At 46.1% G+C, this 24659-nt stretch overlaps 2 protein-coding genes across 2 annotated transcripts in view; both read left to right on the top strand.

Annotated features, from left to right (window-relative positions):
* Nucleotides 1–1173, top strand: part of Piwil4 (piwi-like RNA-mediated gene silencing 4) — a 38469-nt gene extending 37296 nt beyond the window's left edge. Inside the window, exons 18-20 of the mRNA XM_013009541.1 lie at nucleotides 334–453; nucleotides 547–694; nucleotides 819–1173. Coding sequence (XP_012864995.1) covers nucleotides 334–453; nucleotides 547–694; nucleotides 819–935 — 385 coding nt within the window. The 3' untranslated portion in view covers nucleotides 936–1173. The remainder of the gene's footprint in view (nucleotides 1–333; nucleotides 454–546; nucleotides 695–818) is intronic.
* A 10677-nt stretch (nucleotides 1174–11850) lies between these two features.
* Nucleotides 11851–24659, top strand: part of Amotl1 (angiomotin like 1) — a 65659-nt gene continuing 52850 nt past the window's right edge. The window contains 1 exon segment of the mRNA XM_013009540.1: nucleotides 11851–11860. Within this exon segment, the coding sequence (XP_012864994.1) occupies nucleotides 11851–11860 (10 nt within the window).

Below are 24659 nucleotides of genomic sequence, written 5' to 3'. Positions count from 1 at the left end.
AAAGCCAGCTTAGAAGAAAAATGCTGGACTGGAGGAGAGACTCAAGTGTCAGAGAGCTGGCCATGAGCAAGCAAACCTAGAAAACACAAGGCCTCCACATTCAAGCCAGGGTACCGGCAAGTACTTTCTTCCTGCCCTTTAAACATCAGTTAGCCAAATGATTTGGCATAATACTTTTTGCAGCTAATGAGAACAATCTATTTTTAAAGTTGTGCATTTCTCTAAGGAAGGAAGTACTTTGTTTTGTGGTGTTTTCTGGTAAATTTTATTTATTTAATATTAAGATTACAAAACTACATGGATTACTTTTCTGTTCCTGACTTTTGCCCCCAGGCTGTCTGTGCTCGTGGTCAGGAAGAAGTGCATGCCCCGGTTCTTTACAGAAGTGAGTCGCACCCTTCAGAACCCTCCTCTGGGCACTGTTGTAGATTCAGAAGCAACACATCCTGAGTGGTAAGAGATCCTGGAAAATCAGTTTTAGTGAGTATTCATGTGTCTTCCTTAGGTTTGGGCTCATTCTGTTTAATTTCATTTTATGACCTTCAGGTATGACTTTTACTTGGTCAGCCAGACTGCCCGTGGGGGAACTGTCAGCCCCACCCACTATAACATCATCTATGATGACAACAGCTTGAAGCCTGACCACATGCAGAGACTGACATTCAAACTCTGCCACCTGTACTATAACTGGCAGGTACGTAAGGCTGCTTACTGATGGTGCTCAAGAGTCCCATCTAGCTGGACAAAACTCAGAAGGAAAACAAGTGCTTCAGAGAACAAGGTTATTTCTTGATTATCATCTTGTTTTCCTTCCTCAGGGTCTGATCAGTGTCCCAGCACCATGCCAGTACGCACACAAGCTGACCTTTCTGGTGGCACAGAGCATCCACAAGGAGCCAAGCTTGGGCTTGGCTGATTGTCTCTTCTACCTCTGATGACGTCACCATCAGCATCACTTCATGCAAATGCAACAAGTAGTTGATACACTTCATACAAATCTGCCAACAGCTCAAGGCTGTCATGAGGGAAAGGGTTCAAGTTTGTTTTAACTTCTGAGGCGAAAAAACTACAAATGCCTTAGTTTGAAAAAGTTATAAAGACAAGCCATTGGCTCACACCTGTAATCCTGGCTACTCAGGAAGCTGACATCTGAGGAGTGAAGTTTAAAGTCAGCCCCAGAAGGAAAGTCCTTAAGATTCTTTTTCTCTAACCACCAAAAGCCAGAAGTGGAGCAGTGACTCAAGTGGTTGAAAGCTGAGGGACAGTGCCCAGGCCCTGACACAGGACCAGAGTGTATACGTGCACACAAACATGGTACAATATTTTAAGTTTTATGCTTGGAGTAAAGTCTTAATGTAGCATGCGATTAAAATATCCCCTCACCTAAAATGATCTCACAAAGTTAAGTATTGCCTGTTGTTGGCATGCTGGTAGGTGAGTGGGGTCTGATTTCCCTCCCTGAACTGATGAGCGATTGAACCAAAGGGCTTGTGCTTGGCTAGGCAAGTGATCTGCCACCTGAGCAGTGTTCTCAGCCCCAGAGGCTTTTTTTTTTTTGGTCGGTCGTGGGGCTTGAACTCTGGGCCTGGGCGCTGTCCCTCAGCTCTTCAGCTCAAGGCAAGCACTCTACCACTTGAGCTACAGTGCCACTTCCGGTTTTCTGGTGGTTTTATTGGAGATAGGAGTCTCACGGTCTTTCCAGCCCGGGCTGGCTTTGAACCGCGATCCTCAGATCTCAGCCTCCTGAGTAGCTAGGATTACAGGCCTGAGCCACCAGCGCCCGGCCCCAGAGGCTTTCTTAAGTAATGTTATAGACCATCTTTTGGAATAGTTTAAATAATTATTAGAAGATAAGGAAATTTAGAACATCACACATGTTTATTGTTACTGGGATTTTAAGTTGGCATTTAAGTGAACCCCTCATCACTGTCTAGTTTTATCAAAACCCAGCCCACTTGCTCTTGTGATGTATCTTTATTTCAATTAATATCAGCCATTCTGGGTGTTGTCTGTGATTCTTTGTTCTAATTCTTTACTCTCTTTTCTGCATCAACATTTTCCCCTTAACAGTCCCTTTCTATTGTTATAAGTAACTGTTATCTCTTCCATCTTAAAACATAAACCATTTATATATCTAGGTGTGCCACTCTATTTCTTTGCTGTTCTTCATAGAGACATGTCTGAAACAATCTGTACCTGATGTATCCAGTTCTATTAAAACACAGCACTGCATGGAACCAGTAACCTCCACTTGGCTCGTTTGCCAGTCAGGTGTCAATGTTTTCTGTGTGTCACAGCCTTTGATCCAGAGGTCATCAGAGGCAGGCTGCACCTCGCCTCTAGGATACTATGCTCTCCATGCTGGGTCACTCAGTCTTTCTCTCTCATTAGCATATTCTCTTCTTACCTGATGGTGAGAGCAAGTCTATGTGCAAAAGATATTTTCATGAAGGGAAATTTACAATGTCAAAGAAAGGTGACATGGAGGGCCCAGTTGGGGGGGGGGGTGGCACATTCGCTTCATGGGACAAGGCATAGCCACAGCCAGAGGCACAGTGTAGCCATCATTATCCACATTGCACTGAGACACCATTTCCAAGTGAAGATGATCAAAGCACATTATACACATGCATAGACATATCACAACGAATCCCTTCTGTGCAATTGGTATACACTAATAAAAGAAGAAATGTTCTTTTCCAGTTGGAGAGTCTTGTTCAGATTGGTAGAAAGGCAGCTGACCTGGGGTACTCTAGTAGGAGTAATGACCTTCAATAGAGCATGAAGATAGAGTTTAAAAAGTGCCAAGCACTTTGCATGTGTACTTAATTTCACAACTTATGCTTTAGACAAGAATGGCCATTTTACAGGTGGCCAAATGAAGGTTAAAGATGTCACAGTTCACTGGGTGCTGGTGGCTCACACCTGTATGTAATCCTAGCTACTCAGGAGGCTGAGATCTGAGGATCGCAGTTCGAAGCAGCTCAGGCTGGAAAGTCCATGATACTCATCTCCAGTGAACTACCAGAAAACCAGAAATGACACTGTGGCTCAAGTATTAGAGTGCTTATCTTGAACTGAAGAATTCAGGGACAGTGCTCAGGCCCAGAGTTTAAGCCCCACAACTGATCAAAAAAAAAAAAAAAAAAACTCATACAGTTCAAAGGTGATGAGATTAACAATGCTTAGAATAGGAGTTTGTCCTCATGTTTGTTTGACTGCAAAACCTGTACAGTAAACTACAGGACTCTACTGCCTTAATTACACACACACACACACAAAACACGGCAAGAGTAAATTTTCTCCCAGAGCTATAAGGAAGAGCACTATATACCATGCCTTTGAAACCAAGGTACTGCACTGATACAGTGGTTGTCTTTGTTCTCATGATTTGTTGGTTTGGTTTGGTTTTCTAGTCTTGGGGCTTGAACTCTGGCCCTGGGCACTGTCTCTGAGCTGCTTTTGCTCAAGGCTACCATTCTACTCCTTGAGCCACAGCTCCACTTCCAGCTTTTTCTGAGTAGTTTATTAGATAGTGACATAAGTTTTACAGACTTTCCTCACATCTCAGCCTCCTGAGTAACTGTGATTACATATATGAGCCACCATCTCTTCTCATCTTCAATGTGTTTTTCTGTTGATGTTTTCTTCCTTCAAAGCATAGGGTCCCGTACAGCAAGACCACCTAATCAGACCACTTGTATTTTGGTTAGGTGATGCATACCTATGGATACTGCCTAAGAAAATGGCTGCTTACCCTCTTCACCCACCAGGGGGCAGACTAGGACTGCCTATGAACAAGCCGGTCTCCATCTGGTCAGTTTAGCTTTTTGTCTATCAGAAAAAACCATTGAATAAGTGGATGGTTTTCTGTTCTTCTACTTCCTGATGTGGTACCTAGAGTTCTTACTCCATGCTGTAGCTACTAAACTTGTCCTCCCGAAGCTCCCTCATTCTACACATTCCCTCGGGGAAGTGGTCTGTTCTCCAGAAGAATTCTACCTTCGTAAATCTACCCTTGGATCTACCGGTAGCTGATATGGAGACTGGGGGTATGGGCCTCACAGGCCCAGGGTTCAGTTTCCACATAGCCCAGCAGTGAAAGGTTTCTCTTCCCAGAAGTGCTGTGAAGCCCACCAAGATTGCATATCTGACATCTCAAGAATTTGAGAACAGCTAAAAATGTGGGTGACACATTTCCAAGCAAGTCCTTCTGGTATCGTGAAACCCCAGCTCTGCCTGTCTTTCTGCACTGAAGACCACCAGCGCACTGCTTCATTTCTGCCCATGTCAGCATCTGGTCTGGCAGTGAAACCATCCTGACGTGTGCTTCTGACAGGGTAAGTTCCAGTTATGAGCCTGTCCTGGGCTTACACTGGGCACTTTGCTTGCCTTTGCCTTCTGCGATCTTCACAACGTCTTGATGACTCAGGACAGGTGTTAACACCCCTGTTCCATAGCTCAGGGAACCAAGCTAACAGTGTGGAAATACTTGTTCATGAGCACAGAACTAACTGGCTTCAACGTCCCATTTTTCAAACTTGAAACTGTTCTCCTATCCTTTGCAGACCAAGGTAATATATGACAAGGAGCCTTTGCTCCTTCACTCCTTTCCCTTGCTGACTTTTTTTTCATTTGTTAGAGGTAGGAACACAAAGTGACAGTCTTCAGGGTGTGGAGCTTAATTCAAGATGATGACAGTTAGCTTTGATAGTGAGTTAGACCCTGCAAAGAACTTTGGGCCCAGGACATGGAGCTGAGAGGTAGAACCATGCGTTTTTCCAAAGGATGTATAACAAATACAAATACTCATAACATTTAATACAAACGCTTTGTTATCAGGGGAGGGGACAATCATGATCTGAAGAGGAGAGCTTGCTTCAGTTTACCCACTTGCATAGACTGCTCCCCCTCAATATGAAGGAGAACAAGAGGTCCCTTTCCAAGGAGGTACCTCTTTCTAGAGGCTGTTTTGGAGAGAGGCCTGCCAGCCTGGCTTTGAAAGATACTGGCATTCCTCTTTCAGGCTGACTGGGAGTTGTCCAGACCTGTCCTGGCAGCTGCAGGCACAGATCCTTGTCCTCTACCTCCCTGAAGAGACAGAAGTAGTTGTGTGCAGACAGATTCAACAAGGGCCTAGACATCTCTTAAAATGAGCCCTAGACATCAAAAGGAAGGAGACTCAGAATTCCTCCTTGCCAAACAACCCTCCCCCCCCTCTCTCTCACACACACACTACCTCTCACCCCAGGCTCCCTCCTTCAAGTCCTCTAGACATCACCCCACTCACCACCTGGTCCCTGGATGGGGGCCATCTGTATGATCTGTTCTGTGCATAGTGAAGGGCTCTGGAGCAATCAGCTGTGGCCTTGGAATAGCCACTGACCATCTCCATTCCCCACTTCAGTTTCATCTTCCCCTGCCCATCTCACTGGCCTGTTGTAATGGGAAATGAGATCATCCAAATAAAATTACTTAGCTACTTCAGAACTGATTACACTAATGACTGTTCTTATATTAACACATTGGTTTGCTAGTTTGGGCCACGTGATCAGGTAAGGAAACAAGACAGTTTTCAGAAAATAATCCACAAGAGTATAGAGTATGTGTTGATTAAAATGTCCCTAGCAGGCTGGGGATGTGGCTTAGTGGTAGAGTACTTGCCTAGCATGCATGGGCCTTGGGCCGATTCCTCAGTATTACAAAATAATTTTTTAATTAAAAAAGAGACTCATATAAAAAATGTCCCTGACCTTTCAGCTGGAGAGTAAAGTGGGTTTCTTCACTCCCAAGAAAGAATACAATATAGAATGCCTGTGGCCTTTTGCTGATGGAATGGAGATAGAATGGAACCTCCACTTTAAGGATTTCCTTATCCCCTTTAGAAAACAGCAAATAGAAAAGTCAAACCAGACATCTGGTTTACTTTTGAAAGAATATCTGCCTTCTTGCTGACATTAATTGGTACTCAGCATAAGTTTGATTGCTCAGCAGAAGCCCTATGTGGCTAGAAGAACACGTTTCCCAACTTTGTAAAATATGGCTCAAAGGGGAAGAAGCTAAGAAATGGCCCCTTCCTCCCAGAGCAAAGCCCACCTAAACCACGGAAGCATGCATGTAAGCACTCATTAAAAGGAGACCGAGAAATATCAATGCCATAGCTTGTGAGAGCATCTTTATGAGCCCTACCACTCTTGAGTAAGTTTGAGAGCCGATTCAAACATGGCTTTCTGTTGGAATCCAAGCCATGATCTAAGGAAGCTTAACTGTATACACTGTGCTTAACTGTATACACTAGTGGGTTATACATTACTTACCCATTTGCTAGTTATGGGATTCAGAGCAGTTTTCTTATCACTAGTTTAAAATGTATTTATTCCTTTCGTGTGTTTTGTGTGTGTGAGTGTGTGTGTGTGTGTGTGTGTGTGTGATTGTTGTTGTTGCTGTTTTGTTGTTGGTCATAGGGTATGAACTCAGGGCCTGGGTGCTGTCCTTGAGCATTTTTGCTCAAGGCTGGTGCTCTACCTCTTAAGCCACAGCGCCACTTCCAGTTTTCTGGTTAATTGTAGATCAGAGTCTTACAGACTTTCCTGCCCTGGCTGGCTTCAAACCATGATCATCAGATCTCAGCCTCCTGAGTAGCTAGGATGACAGGCGTGAGCCACCAAAGCCCAGCCATTTCCTTAGTTTTTGTGAGGAATTAATGTGCCTGACCTGTAGAAGATATTCAAGACATTCTTATCATTCTGAATTGCTTCACCTAAGAAGTTTGCATTCTGGAAGGAAAACTAATAATCTGAATTTGTCATGAGGAAATTAGTCCAATTCAAAACCTAGGAGTCACTCTTCACTCTACTCTCCCTTTCTCTCATTTGCCAAGTAGCACATGTACTTCCAGTTACCTTTCCTATCTGTTCCTTTTCTAAAGTTTGTTTACCAGTTCAGACCATTACCATATACAATGCCAGCCTCTTTATTAATCAGCTTTTTCATTAAAATCTATACACCAAGGAAGTGGTACTGTGGTGCAAGTAGAGCACTAGCCTTGAGCTAAAGAGCTGAGGGACAGAGCCCAGGCCCAGAGTTCAAGCCCCACGACCGACACACACACACAAAAAAGTAAAATCTATACACCTGACAACTGAAACATCAAAGGAGATTACCATGTTTCTAAAAGAAGCCGAATGAGAAGGTTCTAGAGAGCGGTGGAGCAGGGCTGAGGGTTGCCTCAACACCTGTCAGAGGCTGTCACCGTCTGTCTCTGTCTCTCTGCGCGTGGTCCTTCATACACTATTTGCTTTTGGCTGGGCAAGCTCTGCTCTCCCTCAAGCCTAGATGTGGGGGGGAGCAGGTTGGCTCTTCTAGAAGTGCTGTAAACAGATACTATCTTAAGACGCTTCAGAGCCACTCCATTTGTATAAGCAGTCCCCCGTGTTCCCGCACCCTTCTCATTTCCCGGTGCCTGTTCTCTAGGCCCTCTGAGGTTACTCTTGCTCAGAACAGCACTGGAGGCTCAAATCTGAACAGACTGTGGAGCAATTTTGTTTTTCTGGTACTGAAGCTTGAACTCAGGGCCTCAAGCTCTCACTTGGCCTTTTTGCTTATAGCTGATACTAGACCACTAGAAGCTGATACTAGACCACTAGAACCATGTCTTCACTTCCAGCTTTTTGCTGGTTGTAGGGCAATAAAAGTCCTTTGGACTTGTCTGTGGGGTGGCTCTAAACTGATATTCTCAGATCTCAGCCTCTGGGGTAGCTAGAAATACAGGCCTGAGCCCTGGCACCCAACAAAGTAAATGATTTTATGCATTGAAATTCCATATAAGGCCTAGTGTCCATGGTTCATGCCTGTCATCCTAGCTACTCAGGAGACTGAGATCCAGGGATCACAGTTCAAAGCCAGCCTGGGCAGGAAAGTCTGTGAGACTCTTATCTCCAGTAAATTACTGGAAGTGATGCTGTGGTTCAAGTGGTAGAGCACTAGCCTTGAGCAAAAAAGAAGTTCAGGAACAGTGCACAGGCCCAGAGTTTAAGGCCAGAGTTTAGAACTGGCAATAGCAATAATATAATTTCCGTATAAGGAGGCTGACATGAGGTAGACACACAGCTCTGAATCAACAACTCCCAGCCTTCTGCAACGTCTACTTCTAAGAGGCTGGGAAGGTAGGTTGGGCTTGCCTGGCCTTGCCTTGAATCAGATGTAAGTCCTGGACAAATCTAAACTTAGCAATACTCTCTCCCTATGTTGAAACTCAGCTGGAGCAGCAACAGCATAGGAGCCAGCTACTTTTAGAAAACCATCTCCTTGGGGTGTAGTTCTGAGCAACAGAAACAGGTGATGGAAACTAGGTCCAGAAAGAAGAGCCAGATCAAATTCAGAAGCTGACCCAAGAATGAGGACTGCAAATCCAGGCTGATATTGTGGCTACTGTCAGTCAAAAGAAGCAGGTCAGAACCAGGCCAGCTCTCCCATGGCTGTTTTTGCAATGTAGGGAGGGGCAGAGAGGGAAGGGCTCTGATTTTTATGAGGATTATACTGTGTGTTCACTGCTTTCCATGTGGTATCTCATTGGTAGCCATTTTTATGGTTACTAAATGGAAGATCAGAAATGTTCAGCAACTTACCAAATGTCATGGCCATAAAGCAAAAAGCAGGTGTTCAAACCTTGGCATATTTAACATAAACTCTTAGCACTTTCCTCTAGGCTGCCCCCAGAAAAGCAGGAAGGTGAATTTCAACTTTACTTGAGACCCATATGAACGGATCTCAAATCTTACCCCTCAAATCACCTGGGATCATATCCTAATGATTATTTGGGTATCCATAAAAAAATCACTTTACTATTGCTCAAGCATTGACATCAAGAAGTTCTAAGTAAATTGTAAGAATAGGTGTTTCATAGTCTTCCTGGGGACCTATTGCATAGCTTCGACAGGAACTATGCTGTGTGCTGAGAACCAGCTGTATCCCCTGGGCAGGCAGAGGTACTATGCTGTGTGCTTAGAACCAGCTGTATCCCCTGGGCAGGCAGAAGTAGGGTGGACAGAGAAGGTTATGCCCAATTCACCTGGGTTCCACACCGGACACTCAAGACACCTGGTCAGCAACGGCACATTTCCACAAAGCTACTCTGGCTAAAAGTGGTCTCTTAAAATTCTCAAACCAAGTAAAGAACTAAAACAGCATTCCCACAAAAAGGGGGTCGACAAGATGCTGCCTTCACGTATTTTCAGCAGATCTGTTCTTGAAACCAGAAGGAAAGGGACTGTCTGACACACTTGCTCTCTGCCTGTGGGGCTCCCACTTGTTAGGTGTGGGGAATACTGTGGTGCACGGTGTGAATGTGACCTCTGCCTTCACAGACTTTGCACTTGATGAAGCTGTCCTCCCTCTGCTGTCTAAATCTCTACACCCAACAGAATCTTGCAAATTTCTGTTAGCCACTTTGATATTTCTTAAATGCTTAAGTTCAAAACACCCTTTCTAATGTTGTATGTGAATTCTGTTATCTGAGTAGAAAGAGATACTTTATTGTCAAGTTCTTTCTGGAGTGAATCTTGACACAAGAAGATCTCAGAACCTCAAAATAGCTCAGCAAGAAATTTAATACATGTCCAGTGACCCAAAGTCACCTATAGGCCCCTCAGCAGAAGGGTGCCGGCTGCAACACTGATCCCGAGCTCCTCTTCAGTTCAGATCACTCATGGCCATTTCTTCCTGTGGAGTCCCAGACAGAAAGCCTTTATTTGTGTGCCCATCCTGGGGCTTGAACTCAGAGCCTAGCACTTTCTCTGAGCTTTTTTGCTCAAGGCTGAGCTAAAAATCTTTAAGTTCAGTCTAAAGACCTGGCATCTGGTGGAGTGAGTCGTTTGCATGGCTTTGAATCTCAGGTTAGAAATCCAACTGGTGTATCCTCAACCTTTAACACATAGGGGGAAAGAAAATAAACCCTTGGGCTGGGGAGGTGGCTCAGTGGTAGAGCGCTTGCCTTGCATGCCTGAGGCCCTGGGTTCGATTCCTCAGCACCACGTAAGCAAAAAGAAAAAAAAGCCGGAAGTGGCACTGTGGCTCAAGTGGTAGAGCGCTAGCCTTGAGCTGAAGAGCTGAGGGACAGCGCCCAGGCCCAGAGTTCAGGCCCCCACGACCGGACCCAAAAAAAAAAAGAAAAAAGAAAAAGAAAAACCCTTATTTAGATGTCACTTTTCTAAAACTTTCCTGGTCAAAGTAGACAAATTTGCTGGGCACCAGTTGTTCAAGCCTGTAATCCTAGCTACTCAGGAGGCTGAGACCAGAGGATCGTGGTTTGAAGCCAGCCCAGGCAGGAAACTCCATGAGACTCTTATCTCTAACAAACGACTCAAAGAAACCAGAAGTGGAGCTGTAGCTCAGGTTGTAGAGTGCTCTGCTTGTGCAAAAGAAGCTCGGAACAGTACCCAGGCCCTGAGTTCAAGCTCCACGACCGACAAAAAATATAAAATTAAAAAAAAATCGATCTCCTTTGTTGGTCAGCTTGCCGTGCTTTCTTTCCTAAAATCGCTCATTCCTGTTCTTAAATGAATATTTTTCCCTTTGCAAAATCCCAACAGTCATCCATCTGTCACCATTGTGCACTTACAAATCCACCAGTTCTGAGAACTTCTTTGGAAGGTGATGGTTCACAGCTTCTGACAGCTCTTCCTCCCAACGGGAATAGCTTTGCCACCTCTCCCTCTTTGCCACCTTCTGAAATGTTCGCGTCTGTCAGAAGTCTAAATGCCTTCTCCCTGCCCTAGAGGGATGTTTTCAGAGCTGGACTCTTGCAGATGTTATAACTCAGGGCCGAGGTGCGTGGTGCTCCTCTCCTGGCTGCCAGTCCAGACGATTGGTGCATTCGTACCTGGTGAGCTCTGAGAACAACAGAGCGAGTCAGGTTCCAGCCATCCACCTTCGTGAGGCCAAGCGTGTCTGGGCACAGCTGCGTGGTTTGGATGGCGGCATCACTGCCCGAGCAGAGTTGGCTCAGTCAGAGCACTCCTGCTCTTTTTAAAGTCTGGGGCCCCAGGCTGAGATCACCTTTCTTCTTTTGACACGGAACAGATTTGCCTCCGAGTCTCTGTCCCTTCTGTCCTTAGGATTTCCTCTCAGGTAAGCAAGCTTTTACTTAACTGGTGCCCAGCCCGGGGAGCTTAACTTCGGGGGGAGGGCACCAGGAGAGCACTGAGTACTCAGGAGCGATCAGGAGATGCTTGATGAGAACAGCTGGTGACTCCGGAGCTGCAGCCCCGGGTGAGCCCCGGGCCTCTGGGCTGGTCGTGAGCAGCAAGGCTGGCCATGAAGTCAGACTGAGGCTTGGGTTCCTACTCTAGTTGTGTGATGAGCTTGCCGGTGAGTCAGGTGGCAGTGGTCTCCTTTGGTCTACGGCCATCCTTTTGCCCCCATAGTGACTGGTTTTGTGTTTGGATCCACCCTTCTAGAGTCTTGCAGAAAAGCAGAAGCTCGCTGGATAGCTGTGGCTTGGTTTCACTTGGTTGAGTGCTTTCCTTCTTCCCCAGGCATATAACAAGACACAAAGGGGTCCAGGAACCTGCCCCGACAAGCAGGCATCCTCTGTAAACAGGGCTGTGCTGCTGTGTGTTGGGAAGAAGTGCTTGTTTACGCATGTGCTTTGAAGAAAATGAGTGTGAAATGGGAGGGGAGATAGAGGGAGAGAGGGGAAAAAATGTCTCCAGGAGAAAATCTGAATGAGAACTTCTCAACTCAGATGAGTCAACCCAAAAGACAGCGATATGTTGAATGGTCTGTTTGGGGGTGGGTTTGGTGCATTCAGTTGCAGGGCATCTGGACTTGGCTATGGTCAAAAATGCCGCGATGAACACAGGTGTGCAGGTGCCCTGCCCTACCTGGCACACATTCCTTTGGGTCAATGTCCAAGAGTGGTATCAACAGATTGTATGGTAGCTTTATCTTCAGGTTTTTTGGTATTGGTTTTGTCTTTTTATTTTTTTGAGCATACTCATACTGATTTCCATAGTAGCTTTACTGGTTTACATTCCTACCAACAATGTCCTAATGATCTAATGATTCTTTTTTCCCCTTTTCATCACTCTATCCAGATTTTGTTATCCATATTCTTAATGATGGCCATTCTGATTTACATTTCTTTTCTTTTCTTTTCTTTTTTTGTCGGTTGTAGGGCCTGAACCCTGGGCCTGGGCACTGTCCCTGAGTCTTCAGCTCAAACTAGCACACTACCCCTTGAGCCACAGCGCCACTTCCAGCTTTTTCTGTTTATGTGGTGCTGAGAAATCGAACCCAGGTCCTCATGAATATGAGGCAAGCACTCTACCACTGAGCCACCTTCCCAGCTCTGATTTGCATTTCTTTATGGCCTGAGATGTTGAGCATCTCTTCATGTATCTGTTGGCCATTTGTAATTCTTGTGAGAAGTATCTGCTTAGTTCATTTGTCCATTTCTTAATTGGTTTATTAATTCTCTGGGAGTTTAGATTTGAGCTGCTTTTACACTCTGGTTATTAACCCTCTTTTGATGTATAACTGGCAGAGGTTCCCTCCCATTGTGTAGGCTGTCTTTTGAGCCTAATGACAGTCTTTGTTATGCAAAATCTTTTTATCTTTGTAAAGTCTTGTCAATCCTTGTTTTGAACTCTAAAATAATCCAAATACAAAATATATTAGAATAGCTGTGTCCATTCAAGACATAAAATTCAGATGCATTTATGCATTTATAAGAATGTTATAACTGATTGGAAAAGAGGACGCTTTAAGTATCCACTGTGGGAAAAAAAAAAGCACCTTTTCATGAGTCAAAAATACGCAATGCTAGATGAAGACAGACCGCTTCTATCTGGAATGGCTGATGTTTGAGAGTTGCAATGATTGTCCTGGTATTCTTATTTTCCAAGCATTCTTAGCAGCTTTGTAGAATGAAAAGTTTCAGTAACTTGCAAACCGGCTTTTCCAACCGGACAGGTGTTTATAATGCTACTATGGAATTTATTGATGTGAATATTTTAAGTATTCTAATTAATAGTATGTGCCACCACTCTGAGGATCCGAAACCTAATGAAGTTAAAAAATGATGAGGCCTTTGGCAGAACTCTTAGTAACTCAGGCTTTTTGTCTCTAAGTTTGTCCATTAAAGCCTAATTCAGAAATCTCCCTCCCCCTCTGTGAAACCCCCCAGGCAGACTTTTCCTTCTCCCTGGTGTTTCTCACAACTTTTTTGTTTTCCTTTGATGGATCACTGGGCTTGAACTCAGGGCCTGGGTGCTGTCCCTGAGCAACTTTTGCTCAAGGCTAGCGCTCTACCACTTTGAGCCACAGCTTCAGTTTCCGTTCTTGAGTAGTTAACTGGAGATAAGAGTCTCATGGAGCCGGGCACTGGTGGCTCACGCCTGTAATCCTAGCTACTCAGGAGGCTGAGATCTGAGGATCGCGGTTCAAAGCCAGCCCGGGCAGGAGCGACTGTGAGACTCCTATCTCCAATAAACCACCAGAAAACCGGAAGTGGCGCTGTAGCTCAAGTGGTAGAGCGCTCGCCTTGAGCTGAAGAGCTGAGGGACAGCGCCCAGGCCCAGAGTTCAAGCCCCACGACCGACCAAAAAAAAAAAAAAAAAGAGTCTTATGGAGACTTCTCTGCCTAGCCTGGCTTCAAACTGTGATCCTAGGATTACAGGCAGGAGCCACCGGCACGCAGTTCTCAGACCTCTTAATAGCCACTAGACACTACTTTTCCAATGGGCATCATACTCTAAGATGATTGTCTTTCCCGTTAGAATGTCATTTCCACAGAGACAGACACATCTTACCCACCCTTCTATTCTAACACAATACCTGACCAGATTTGACATATCTTCAGCTAAGACATGACACAGTTAAGCTGGAAGCCACAGAAGTATATTTATCACTGAATGAAGCCGTCCAGTCAGCTCAGTGCCCAAGTGTGCATTAATGAGTAAAGGAAAAGGATTTAAAGAGAACTGGGTTCTCATCTAGTGCTTCATCTCTAAAGTGCAGGGTATCCAATATAGGAAATAGGACACAGAGGCCTTCCTTCCTTCTTTAGCACAGTTTTGTGAAAAAATCACATAGGTCTAGATAATCGCCAAAACAATACAAAAAGCCAAACAGCACTAGTCTTTCAGCAGATTTGCTTATGTTCAGAAGTGAATCTCATTTTGTTGCTCAGCTTGGGAGGTGATGTGGTGTGTGGGAGTCACTGTGAACATAGTAATGAAGACCAGGGGTCAGGATGATCTGGGCTTTATCTCACACCCACCATTTCCTAGCAGTAGGCTGTGGCAAGACGCCGAACGCGGAGACGGATTTTAACAAGGACTCCTGGTAATGCTCTGTTAGGAGTTGTGAGGATCGGGTGAGTCCTATCTGTAATGAACCTGGAGAAATCCAAGCCCCTAAAAAACTCAGGATGTAGCAATAGGCACTTAGTCGTTAGGAGTTGTTTTTATTATTGCCAACATTAAAATTTTAGCAGAGGCCCTTGTGATCCCGTCCTTCACGTCCCCCCATGAGTGAATGGAGCTGCTGTGTGCCAGTCCTCGCAAGGGGGTGGGGGAGAGGGCAAGGGGGACAGGCAAGAAGAGGCCGAGGGCAGGAAAACCGCAGGCAAGGGTCACGTGCGCTATCAGAGAACCTGGGAGACAGCAGCCCAAATGGGATGAACTACCGAGGCTCTGGTTACCAATCAAGAACAGCATGTGATGAGCCGGCCACTGCAGTGCACACACACACACACCTTGCAGCCACATTGGGGCAGGAGGAACAGCGGGGTCACCATCCAGCTCAGTGCAATCCATTGGAAAGGTGTGCTCCACATACCGTGTTTCAAACTCTCTAATACTACATTTTAGCAAGCTCAAAATAGCATAAAAAGTACTACAATGTGTGTGGCTTAAATCACAGACACTTACTGCTCACAGTCCTGGAGACTGGGAAATCCAAGGTCAGGTGCCACCGATTCTAGGAAAGCACCTTTTCCTGGGCTGTGGGTGGTAACCGTCTCTCGGTCCTCCTGCTACAGAGAAAGTGAGAGCACACATGCAATCCAGCCTCTCCTTCCTCCCTTCCCTCTCTCCTCCCTTCCCTTCTCCCTCCCTCCTCCTCTTCCTCTCTCTCTGCTCTCTTTTCTTTCCTTTTTGGCGGTATTGGGGTTAAACTTAGGGCTCCAGGCTTGCTCGGAAGTTCCTCAGCCACTGAAAGGTGACTCTAGCCTTTTTTGCTTTAGGTTATTTTTATTTTTTAATCCTGGAGCTCTTTTGGGGATCATCACCATTCACAGCGTGAGTGAAGTTCTTGGCTGTTCTTGGTTTTCTATGAGATCCTTGTATTTTTTTTTTTTCTGTCTGTCTTGAGGCTTGAACTCTGGGCCTGGGCGCTGTCCCTCAGCTCTTCAGCTCAAGGCAAGTGCTCTACCACTTGAGCCACAGCGCCACTTCCAGCTTTTTCTGTGTATGTGGTGCTGAGGAATTGAAACGAGGGCTTTATGGGTGCTAGGTGAGCACTCTACCACTGAGCCACATTCCCAGCCCTAGGCCCGACCTTTGCTAGACAAGTGCTCTGCCAGTTGAGATACACTTCCAGCCCATTTTACTTATTTTTCAGGAAGGGCCAGCCTTGGACTGCAATTTCTCCTTTCTTCCTTCTGCGTAGTTGGGATTATGGTAAGTAACCTGGCAAGATGGCAGTGCTCTAACTTTCAGTCTGAACGTGGATCTGCAATTCAAAGGCTTTTAGCTCCATAAGAGAGCAAAAATTTTCCCTTCCTCTACACTTTTTTTTTTTGGGTCCGGTCGTGGGGCCTGAACTCTGGGCCTGGGCGCTGTCCCTCAGCTCTTTAGCTCAAGGCTAGTGCTCTACCACTTGAGCCACAGCGCCACTTCCGGCTTTTTTCTTTTTGCTTATGTGGTGCTGAGGAATCCTCTGGCATGCAAGGCAAGTGCTCTACCACTGAGCCACCTTCCCAACCCCTCCTCTACACTTTTTGTTCCAGCAAGTCCCCCAAGACAATGGGACTACAGATTTTTCAGTCTATCCACTGACTTGTTAATTTGTGGGGGGAGGGGTCGGTTGTGGGGCTTGAACTCTGGGCCTGGGTGCCATCCCTGAGCTCTTTCTTCAGTTTAAGGAGAGTGCTCTACCACTTGAGCCACAGTGCCACTTCCAGTTTTTTGAGTGATTAATCGGAGATAAGAATCTCACGGACGCTGGTGGCTCACACCTGTAATCCTAGATACTCAGGAGGCTGAGATCTGAGGATCGCGGTTCAAAGCCAACCCAGGCAGGAAAGACCGTGAGACTCCTATCTCCAATAAACCACCAGAAAACCGGAAGTGGCGCTGTGGCTCAAGTGGTAGAGCGCTCGCCTTGAGCTGAAGAGCTGAGGGACAGTGCCCAGGCCCAGAGTTCAAGCCCCACGTCCGACAAAAAAAAAAAAAAATCTCACAGACTTTCCTGCCTTGGTTGGCTTTGAATCTCGATCCTCAGATCTCAGCCTTCTAAGTAGCTAGGATTAAAGGCGTGAGCTACTGGCACCTGGCTGGCTTGTTAATTTTCTGGGACATTTTCACCCTGCTATGACAGGGTGGTAGTGGGATTATTGTTGTTCTTGGTTTCCCTCAGGCATAGCCATCACACTTTTGTTAAGTTGTTTCTTCACTGGGCTGATCAGCTACTCTCTTTTAATGGACTGTCCATTGATTAATACAAAGAAGACACTGATACTAGACTCTAGTGTTGAGAAACGCTTGAATATAGTAACCATCATTAAATATCTTCCTATCCCTAGGCAGATGCTCTGACACCTTTAGGCATGGCCAAACCCTAGGAAGACATTTTATATACATATTATATACATGTATATTTACACATTTCATATGTGTCAAATGGCATTTCTCCTCACTGCCTCTCCATGCGACACTCACTGTGTCAGGACTCAGGCATTGTGAACAAACCCAGCTGAGTCAAATACTCAGATGGTAAACAGCATGCGAGCTTACGAGTGTGGGATTTAAACCATCTTAACCAATAGTACTTCCATATAATTTCCAAGTGTCCGCTGCCCGTATTACTAAGAGATGAAGGCTTTCTTGAAGGCGGCACTCCCCCTTCGTGTCCGGCCTCATGGTGCTCATCTGCATGCATTATCAGTCCTGGCTCTTCTGGCTTCTTGTCCAGAGACAGGAATTCAGTGGACCCTAAAGAGCCCACGAACACCAAGGTAAATGTTCCACAGAATGCAGTGCTGCTGTCCCTGCCCGCACTATACCTGGCGCTTGGTGCTGACACGCTGAGAGCCTGTTTCTTGCTGTCCTGTCCTCTGCCGGCTGAAGAAACAAGGGCAGCTATCTTCGGGCTCCTCTGATGGCCCAGAGCGCGCCCAGGACCTTTGAATCACTGCAAAGAGACTCACCCGGGGTGCAGGACCCACTTGGCTTTCTGCCCAGCTCTGAACCGGCCTTCAATCAGTGCTGGTCTCCCTCAGATCTCTCCACCCTCTGGGCCCCAGAGCTGGAAGGGAGGGGGTTCTCACTCCATTTTAACTTTTTCTCAGGATGATTGAGGGTGGAAAATTCTATTCCCTTCACAGGAAACCTCACCCTACCACAGGGTGTGGTCCAGCCTCCAGGCTCCAGCAAAACAATCACAGATTTCAGCCTGGCTGCAGTTCCCACATCTGGGTAGCATGGTCTCTCCCTGACTTTTGGGGCATATCAACTCATTTCACCTCCAGAATAACTCAGTTGAACATTTCTCCCTCATTTTATAAGGGAGAAAAAAGAAGCTTAGAGGAGTTAAATTCTCTTCCTGGTGTCACGCAGTTACTTAAGAGGTTTAGATTGAACATATCTCTAGAGTCAACCTCAGTTTCCTACAGTGAAGAATACACAAGTTCTTCTTTTTTCAGGGAAATCCTGTTGTGGGCAGAATAAAAGAATCTTTGCAGAAATACAGTGTACCTGTACCTATGGTTTCTACATCTGCAGATTCAACCAACTCTGTTCAAAAAGAAACCTTCATTGAAGGTGTACACACTTTTGTCATTATTCCCTTAACAATACTGTGTAACTGTGGTATTCACATTGCATAAGGTATAAGTAATCAAGAGATAGAGTTTTTAGGAGGCTGTGCATAAGCTATGTGCAAACACTGAGCCATCTTATCTGGAGAACTAGAGAATGCATGGATTTTAGTGTCTCTAGGAGTGTCAGGGAGCCATTTCTTTAGGGGTAAAGAGGGTTGATAGTATGCAGCAGAGAACTTGGAGAAAGTGGCTATTTAGGACATGCTTGTTAATCGATGAATGGACCGTTGTTCAGATAGGTGTGGCTTTTTTTTTTTTGTCGGTCGTGGGGCTTGAACTCTGGGCCTGGGCGCTGTCCCTCGCTCTCCTGCTCAAGGCGAGTGCTCTACCACTTGAGCTACAGCGCCACTTCCGGTTTTCTGGTGGTTTATTGGAGATAGGAGTCTCATGGTCTCTCCTGCCCGGGCTGGCTTTGAACCACAATCCCCAGATCTCAGCCTCCTGAGTAGCTAGGATTACAGGCGTGAGCCACCAGCGCCCAGCTAGGTGTGGCTTTTATTTTAGTCAAGTTTTCAGTAAAGGAATTTTCCAACATGGACTCTGTAGCGGCCTCCACACAAACACTTCTGAGTTCACTCATTGAACCCCTGCCCTGTACAGCAGCAGTTCCTAGACGAACATAACATTTATCATGGTTCCTGATAGTATGTGCTGATCACTCATTGAACCCCTGCTCTGTACAGCAGCAGTTCCTAGACGAACATAAAATTTATCATGGTTCCTGATAGTATGTGCTGATCACTTCTCTTTCTTTTTGACACTGGGTCCTGAGAGTTTGTAGACCTGGCTGGCCTTGACTTGGTGGTTTTCCTGCTTCTACCTCCTAAGTGCTAGGGTCACAGGTGCTGGCAGCACTCCTGGCCCCTGAACCACTTACGTGGGAAGCCAAGTGTTAGCAGAGCATATATGGGAGCAAGTGGTAGAAGTCTGGCATGGGCCAGAAGTATGGTGGAAGGCAACAGGGACACAGAGGAGTGTGGAAAGTGGATCACTGTGACTTCCCCAAATTTGCTTGCAGTGATGGTATGCCTTGTCCAGAAGGTGAAGTTTCCAAGTTGGGAGAGAGAATGAAATTGGATAATTAATAAAAGGGAATAATGGTCATAAATGGTTATCTACCTTGATTGAAACAATAGAAATAGGTAGAGCAAAGAAAGAATATGGAATTCTGAGATAAAATACACACATGCATACACGTACACACATTTTCCTTGCCAAAGATAGTGACCACTCCTTCTCAAATTCATAAGCATGATTCTACAGCAAAGGCGATATTTTACTAATTTTTGGAACACAAGAGGTCTTGGTTATTTCCAGGCTTCAATTTTCAGTATGGCTTCTGGTGACCTTCTTACTGGATGATAATTCTGGAAGATGACCTGTCTGTTTCTATCATGTTCCTCTAACCCATTTTACTTATAGTGGATGCATTAAGTTGACTTGCTGTCATTGTTTGGTCTTTCACTCGCGCCCTTGACCCATTTCTCTGGTCTCTCTCTCTCCTTCCCATTGCTCCCCTCTGTCTCTCTCCTTCCCTATTTCTGTCTCTGTTTCTGTTTCCTTCGGTCACTATTCCCTTCTTCCTCCTCTTGCTCTCTAACCCTCCTTTTTCTACCTGAAGTTTTTCTTTAATTCTGTTTTCTTTGTCCCCTCAAGTCTAGCTTTGGTAATATTACTATCTGGTATTATTTTCATCATCTTTTCAGAGCTATGAAAAGTACCAAAAAAGTACATGCTATTCCTTCCCTCCCCTCCTCCCCAAATAAAAGGCTACTAGGATAGGAAGACTGGGCAGGCAGCGGCTTTCAGATTGCTTTACAACAATCAACACACTGTGGAAACCTCACACTCTCAAGAGACTAGAAGGGAACTGCAGGAGTTGAGCTGGTCTGAAATAACGCCTGAGGAAAGCTGAGGCTTGCGGGAAGGGAGGATGAACGGATGTTCACGTACCTGTCTCCTCCTTTGCTTCCTTCTCCAAAGGTTTGCTGTCTCTGGCTGCCAACCACAACAAATGCCCATTTACTGCTCAAATGGTGGGGCAGACAGAAAGCTTAGGTTTTCTCCTTACAAAAAGTATTTCTCTTTGGAGAGTCAGACCAAGACTCTAGCCTCTGAATATTTCATATGAACGACTATGGCAAGTCAGCTTTCCTTTTGTTGTTATTCTACCCTCCCCCGCCACACACCTTTTTTTGGTAACCCAGGTTACCTCGGGCCTCGGCTTCCCGAGTGCTGAGGTTCCCGGTGTGCAACCCAGCACCTGGGTGGGTGGACGTTTTATGTCCTCTGAGAGCTTGGTATGTCTGTGCACTCCCTCCGCCTCCGGCCGCCTCCCTGACTGACACAGTGCCTGACACGCACTCCCCCTCAGGACATTACACCCTCCTGCTGCTCTCCTCTCTTGCCTGCTTTCCTCTGCCTCCCTCATCGCAGTTGAGGACAACCCCTCTCCCACACGTCCAGGCTATTTCTGTTCCCACTTCCTGGGCTGTCTCTGGTTGCTCAGGATGGGGTCTCCTTCTTTCTTGCGGATCCCCACGTTCATGGGGAGCTGTGCCTGGGCTGGTGACTCTTCTTCCTCCTGGGGTTAAACCTTCCTGGAGGTACACCTCAGGAGGTGTAGGCAGACACTACAAACACTTGGCTTTTCATAGTGGCTTTTACATTGCCATGGTTTTAGGAACTCATTTGTTTCTAGTTTTAGGATAAAAACACTATGTCTGTGTCATTGCTGGAAATAAAGGATTGGTTTTCTTGGTTCATGAAAAGATAACACAGCAACTCCCATCACACAACATGATGATGGTACATGGATAGAAACCCGAGATTCACTGACAGAGACTGCTTTCTGTGAGGGGACAAACGGATCACTCAACAGCTCAGGGGAATGGTCGATACAGTCTGGAGTTTGGGAACCTCTTTTCTTCAAGCCAGCTCAGCTGTTTTCAGCCAAGGGAAAATTAAGGGACTAAAGATGATTTGTTAGAGTCTGGAGATAGTTTTGTTTTTATCAGTGGGGGTAAAGGGAGAGGCTGCCACCCGCATCTGATCGGCAGAGGCTATCCTAGAATGCACAACAAAAAATTCTCAGCCCCAACGTATGTAAGTGCCCAAGATTAAGAAATCCTGAATTAACTAACCAGTCAATATTAAGAGCTTTTTCTGAGCAATCAGAATAATGATCATTTGTCGAAGTTACCAAGTGCCAGGTTCTTTATTCACAGCTCTTCCATCTCATGCAGGGTTTGACCCCAGGTTAGTTTGTGACTATTGTCTCTACTCCTTTTACTTATCTAGTTGATGTAGGTGTAATTTCTTTGGACATGATCATATCTGCTTTGTGTGTGTGTGTGTGTGTCTGTGCAGATCCTGGGGCTTGAACTAAGCTTTGGTGCTATTCCTGAGCTTTAGTGTTCAAGGCTCTAGACCTTTGAGCCACAGCTCCACTTCTGGCTTTTGGTGGTTAATTGGAGTCTTACTGACTTTTCTGCCTTGCTACCTTTGAACCTTGATCCTTAGATCTTAGCCTCCTGAGTAGCTAGGATTTCAGGCATGAGACACCCATGTCTGGTATATCTTCCTTTTCTTTTTCTTGGATTAGGCATAGTTCAGACTATATGTTTAGTGCCTAGCAGGTAATAAAATTCATAGGAGAAAGCAATGGGACGTGAAGAGACTGGTGTGTCACTGGGTGTGAAACTGGAAACAACCAAACAGGCTTCCTATTTAAAACTTAGCCAGTGAGCCAGGCTCCCAGTTGGGATACTTAATATTTATTGGGATTTTTTCATAATTGAAGCAGAATCCTTGGAGAAGAGTTTCAGAATGATCCATTCAGTTATGTAACATTTAATTCCTCCTAGGAGTTGTTTCTTTATCCATAGGCACCTGCTGCCTTTTTTTTTTTTTTTTTGGGTCCGGTCGTGGGGCCTGAACTCTGGGCCTCACTGTCCCTCAGCTTTTCAGCTCAAGGCTAGCACTCTACCACTCTTGAGCCACAGCGCCACTTTCGGCTTTTTTTTTCTTCTGCTTATGTGATCCTGAGGAATCGAACCCAGGGCCTCATGCATGCAAGGCAAGTGCTCTACCACTGAGCCACTTCCCAGCCCCACCTGCTGCCTTTTTTTTTCTCTTAACTCTTCCATTCTTAGTCCATCTGGTCCTGGCAAGGGCTCCTCCTCTTCACAGCACTGACGTACACCCGGCACCCGGGGCACTGGGTTGCCCATCAACCGTGGCACAGGGGGACAGGGACTGTGTCAGGGGTCCAGAGGAGGCTGTGCTAGGTGAAAACCCTGTATAAGAACACGACTTATCTTTGGAAACAAGCTGGGCGGGCCAGGAGGGCGGGGGTAAATAGAGGGCTGAACAACCTCTGTCTTCTTGAAATACAGAACTGAAAGAAAAGCTTGGAGAAGTATTTTTGCCTGATGATAACACACTTGTGTTCCTCATGTAGGAAAGATATGTTCCAAGACGGCCAAGCAGGTGCTATCTTTTTTCCCATACATACATATGATAAAGTTGAACTTACAAAATAGGCACTCTAATAGATTGAGTAAATTATGAAAAACTAAGGAAATCTTTTGGAAGTGCTATTTTTTAGAAGCGTAACAGAGTGTGACGGAAACTGATTGGAATACAATGTGAATATGTGGAGATGGAACGTCTCCTGTATAACTAAGCCAATGGAAGAGCAACAAATAATGAGCTAAAATAATTATGACAAGCTCCTGTAGTAGAAGGAAGTGTGTGCAGAGGTCTGTCTGAGGTGTTCTGCTCACCCAGACCCGTGGGTGGCAGGTTGGGAACGCACACCTGGACGAAGGAGAGCAGGCACCCAGAGCCTTCACACTTCACGAAGTATGCACATCTTAGGCATTTTTTAAAACGTAAAATATTCCATTTAGTTTCTGGACTGCAGCTGGCTAACTGCCACACAGAAAGAGAAAATACAGATAAAGGAGGACTTATTATCTGTGAGGACATAAACAGCGACTTACCAAGTCAGGTTTTGGTTTGACAGTTTTATGTTTACGAAGAGGGTAAAAGTATTGACTATAAAATGTAATATATGCCTTCCCCCTTTCTTTCTTTAAAGAAAGCACATTGTGTATGCATGGTATATGCTTCTTTTTGTGGGTTTATGGCTTTGCTAGAAATATACTCCTTTCAGCACTTGGATTGCTTGGAACCTATCCTTTTATATTTATGCCCCTAGATGCTTTGTTTTTAACCTTTAATAAGCTGCATCATCCTTTGCTTCTAGGGGTTAAGTTATGATGTAGTCAATGCTTCTGAAGGAGAAGAGCTGTTCACCAGGACAAGGGGAAACTGCTGAATCCACCCGTGTGGGTTCTGGGACTCTACCCCTGAGCATTCTGAGATCTGGAAGTGAGACAAGAAGGGCTTAAATTTTGACATGGTTTGGACAGCACTAGGGAACTTGGACTTAAAATATCCTAACTTAATCTGGACACCAGTGGCTCACGCCTGCAATCCAAGCTACTAAGGAGGCTGAGATCTGAGGATCGAGGTTTGAAGCCAGCCCAGGCAGAAAAGTCCGTGAAACTCTTATTTTCAAATTAACCACACAAAAGACCGGAAATGGCGTTGTGGCTCAAGTGGTAGAGCAGCCTTGAGCAAAGAGCTCAGGAACAGCACCTGGGCCTGAGTTCAAGGCCCATAACTGAAAATCCATGTGTGTATACAACTTGTTCTCTAAAGAAAGCGTTGTTTGGGGTAAGGTGGCCTACACACTCAACTGTGTGCTCCTGAGAACCCCGTGACCCTGACACACTAGACCGTGTGCTCCGGAGGTCCCCGTGACCCTGACACACTAGACCGTGTGCTCATGATAACCCCGTGACCCTGACACACTAGACCGTGTGCTCCGGAGGTCCCCGTGACCCTGACACACTAGACCGTGTGCTCATGATAACCCCGTGACCCTGACACACTAGACCGTGTGCTCGTGAGAACCCCGTGACCCTGACACACTAGACCGTGTGCTCGTGACAACCCCGTGACCCTGACACACTGGACCGTGTGCTCCTGAGAACCCCGTGACCCTGACACACTGGACCGTGTGCTCCTGAGAACCCCGTGACCCTGACACACTGGACCGTGTGCTCGTGAGAACCCCGTGACCCTGACACACTGGACCGTGTGCTCGTGAGAAACCCGTGACCCTGACACACTGGACCGTGTGCTCCTGAGAACCCCGTGACCCTGACACACTGGACCGTGTGCTCGTGAGAACCCCGTGACCCTGACACACTAGACCCTGTGCTCCTGAGAACCCCGTGACCCTGACACACTAGACCCTGTGCTCCTGAGGACCCCGTGACCCGCCCGGCGCCATGGCTGTCTGCGGAGGCCCCGGCCGCCCTCCTAACTTTACCTTTGGCTCTCTTGCTCCTAGGAAGTCCCGCCCACCCTGGGGTCCCCGAGGACCACCGGCCGGACGGGCCGCGACCGCCCGGTGGGCAGTGAGGAGCCGGTGGGCGCTCGGGTCTCTCGGCCTCGGCCACGCTGCGCTAATAAACCCAGA

Source organism: Dipodomys ordii, unplaced genomic scaffold (assembly GCF_000151885.1).
Source record: "Dipodomys ordii isolate 6190 unplaced genomic scaffold, Dord_2.0 Scaffold10, whole genome shotgun sequence".
In the NCBI taxonomy this organism is placed as follows: Eukaryota; Metazoa; Chordata; class Mammalia; order Rodentia; family Heteromyidae; genus Dipodomys; species Dipodomys ordii.
This window is presented reverse-complemented; position numbering and strand designations above follow the sequence as displayed.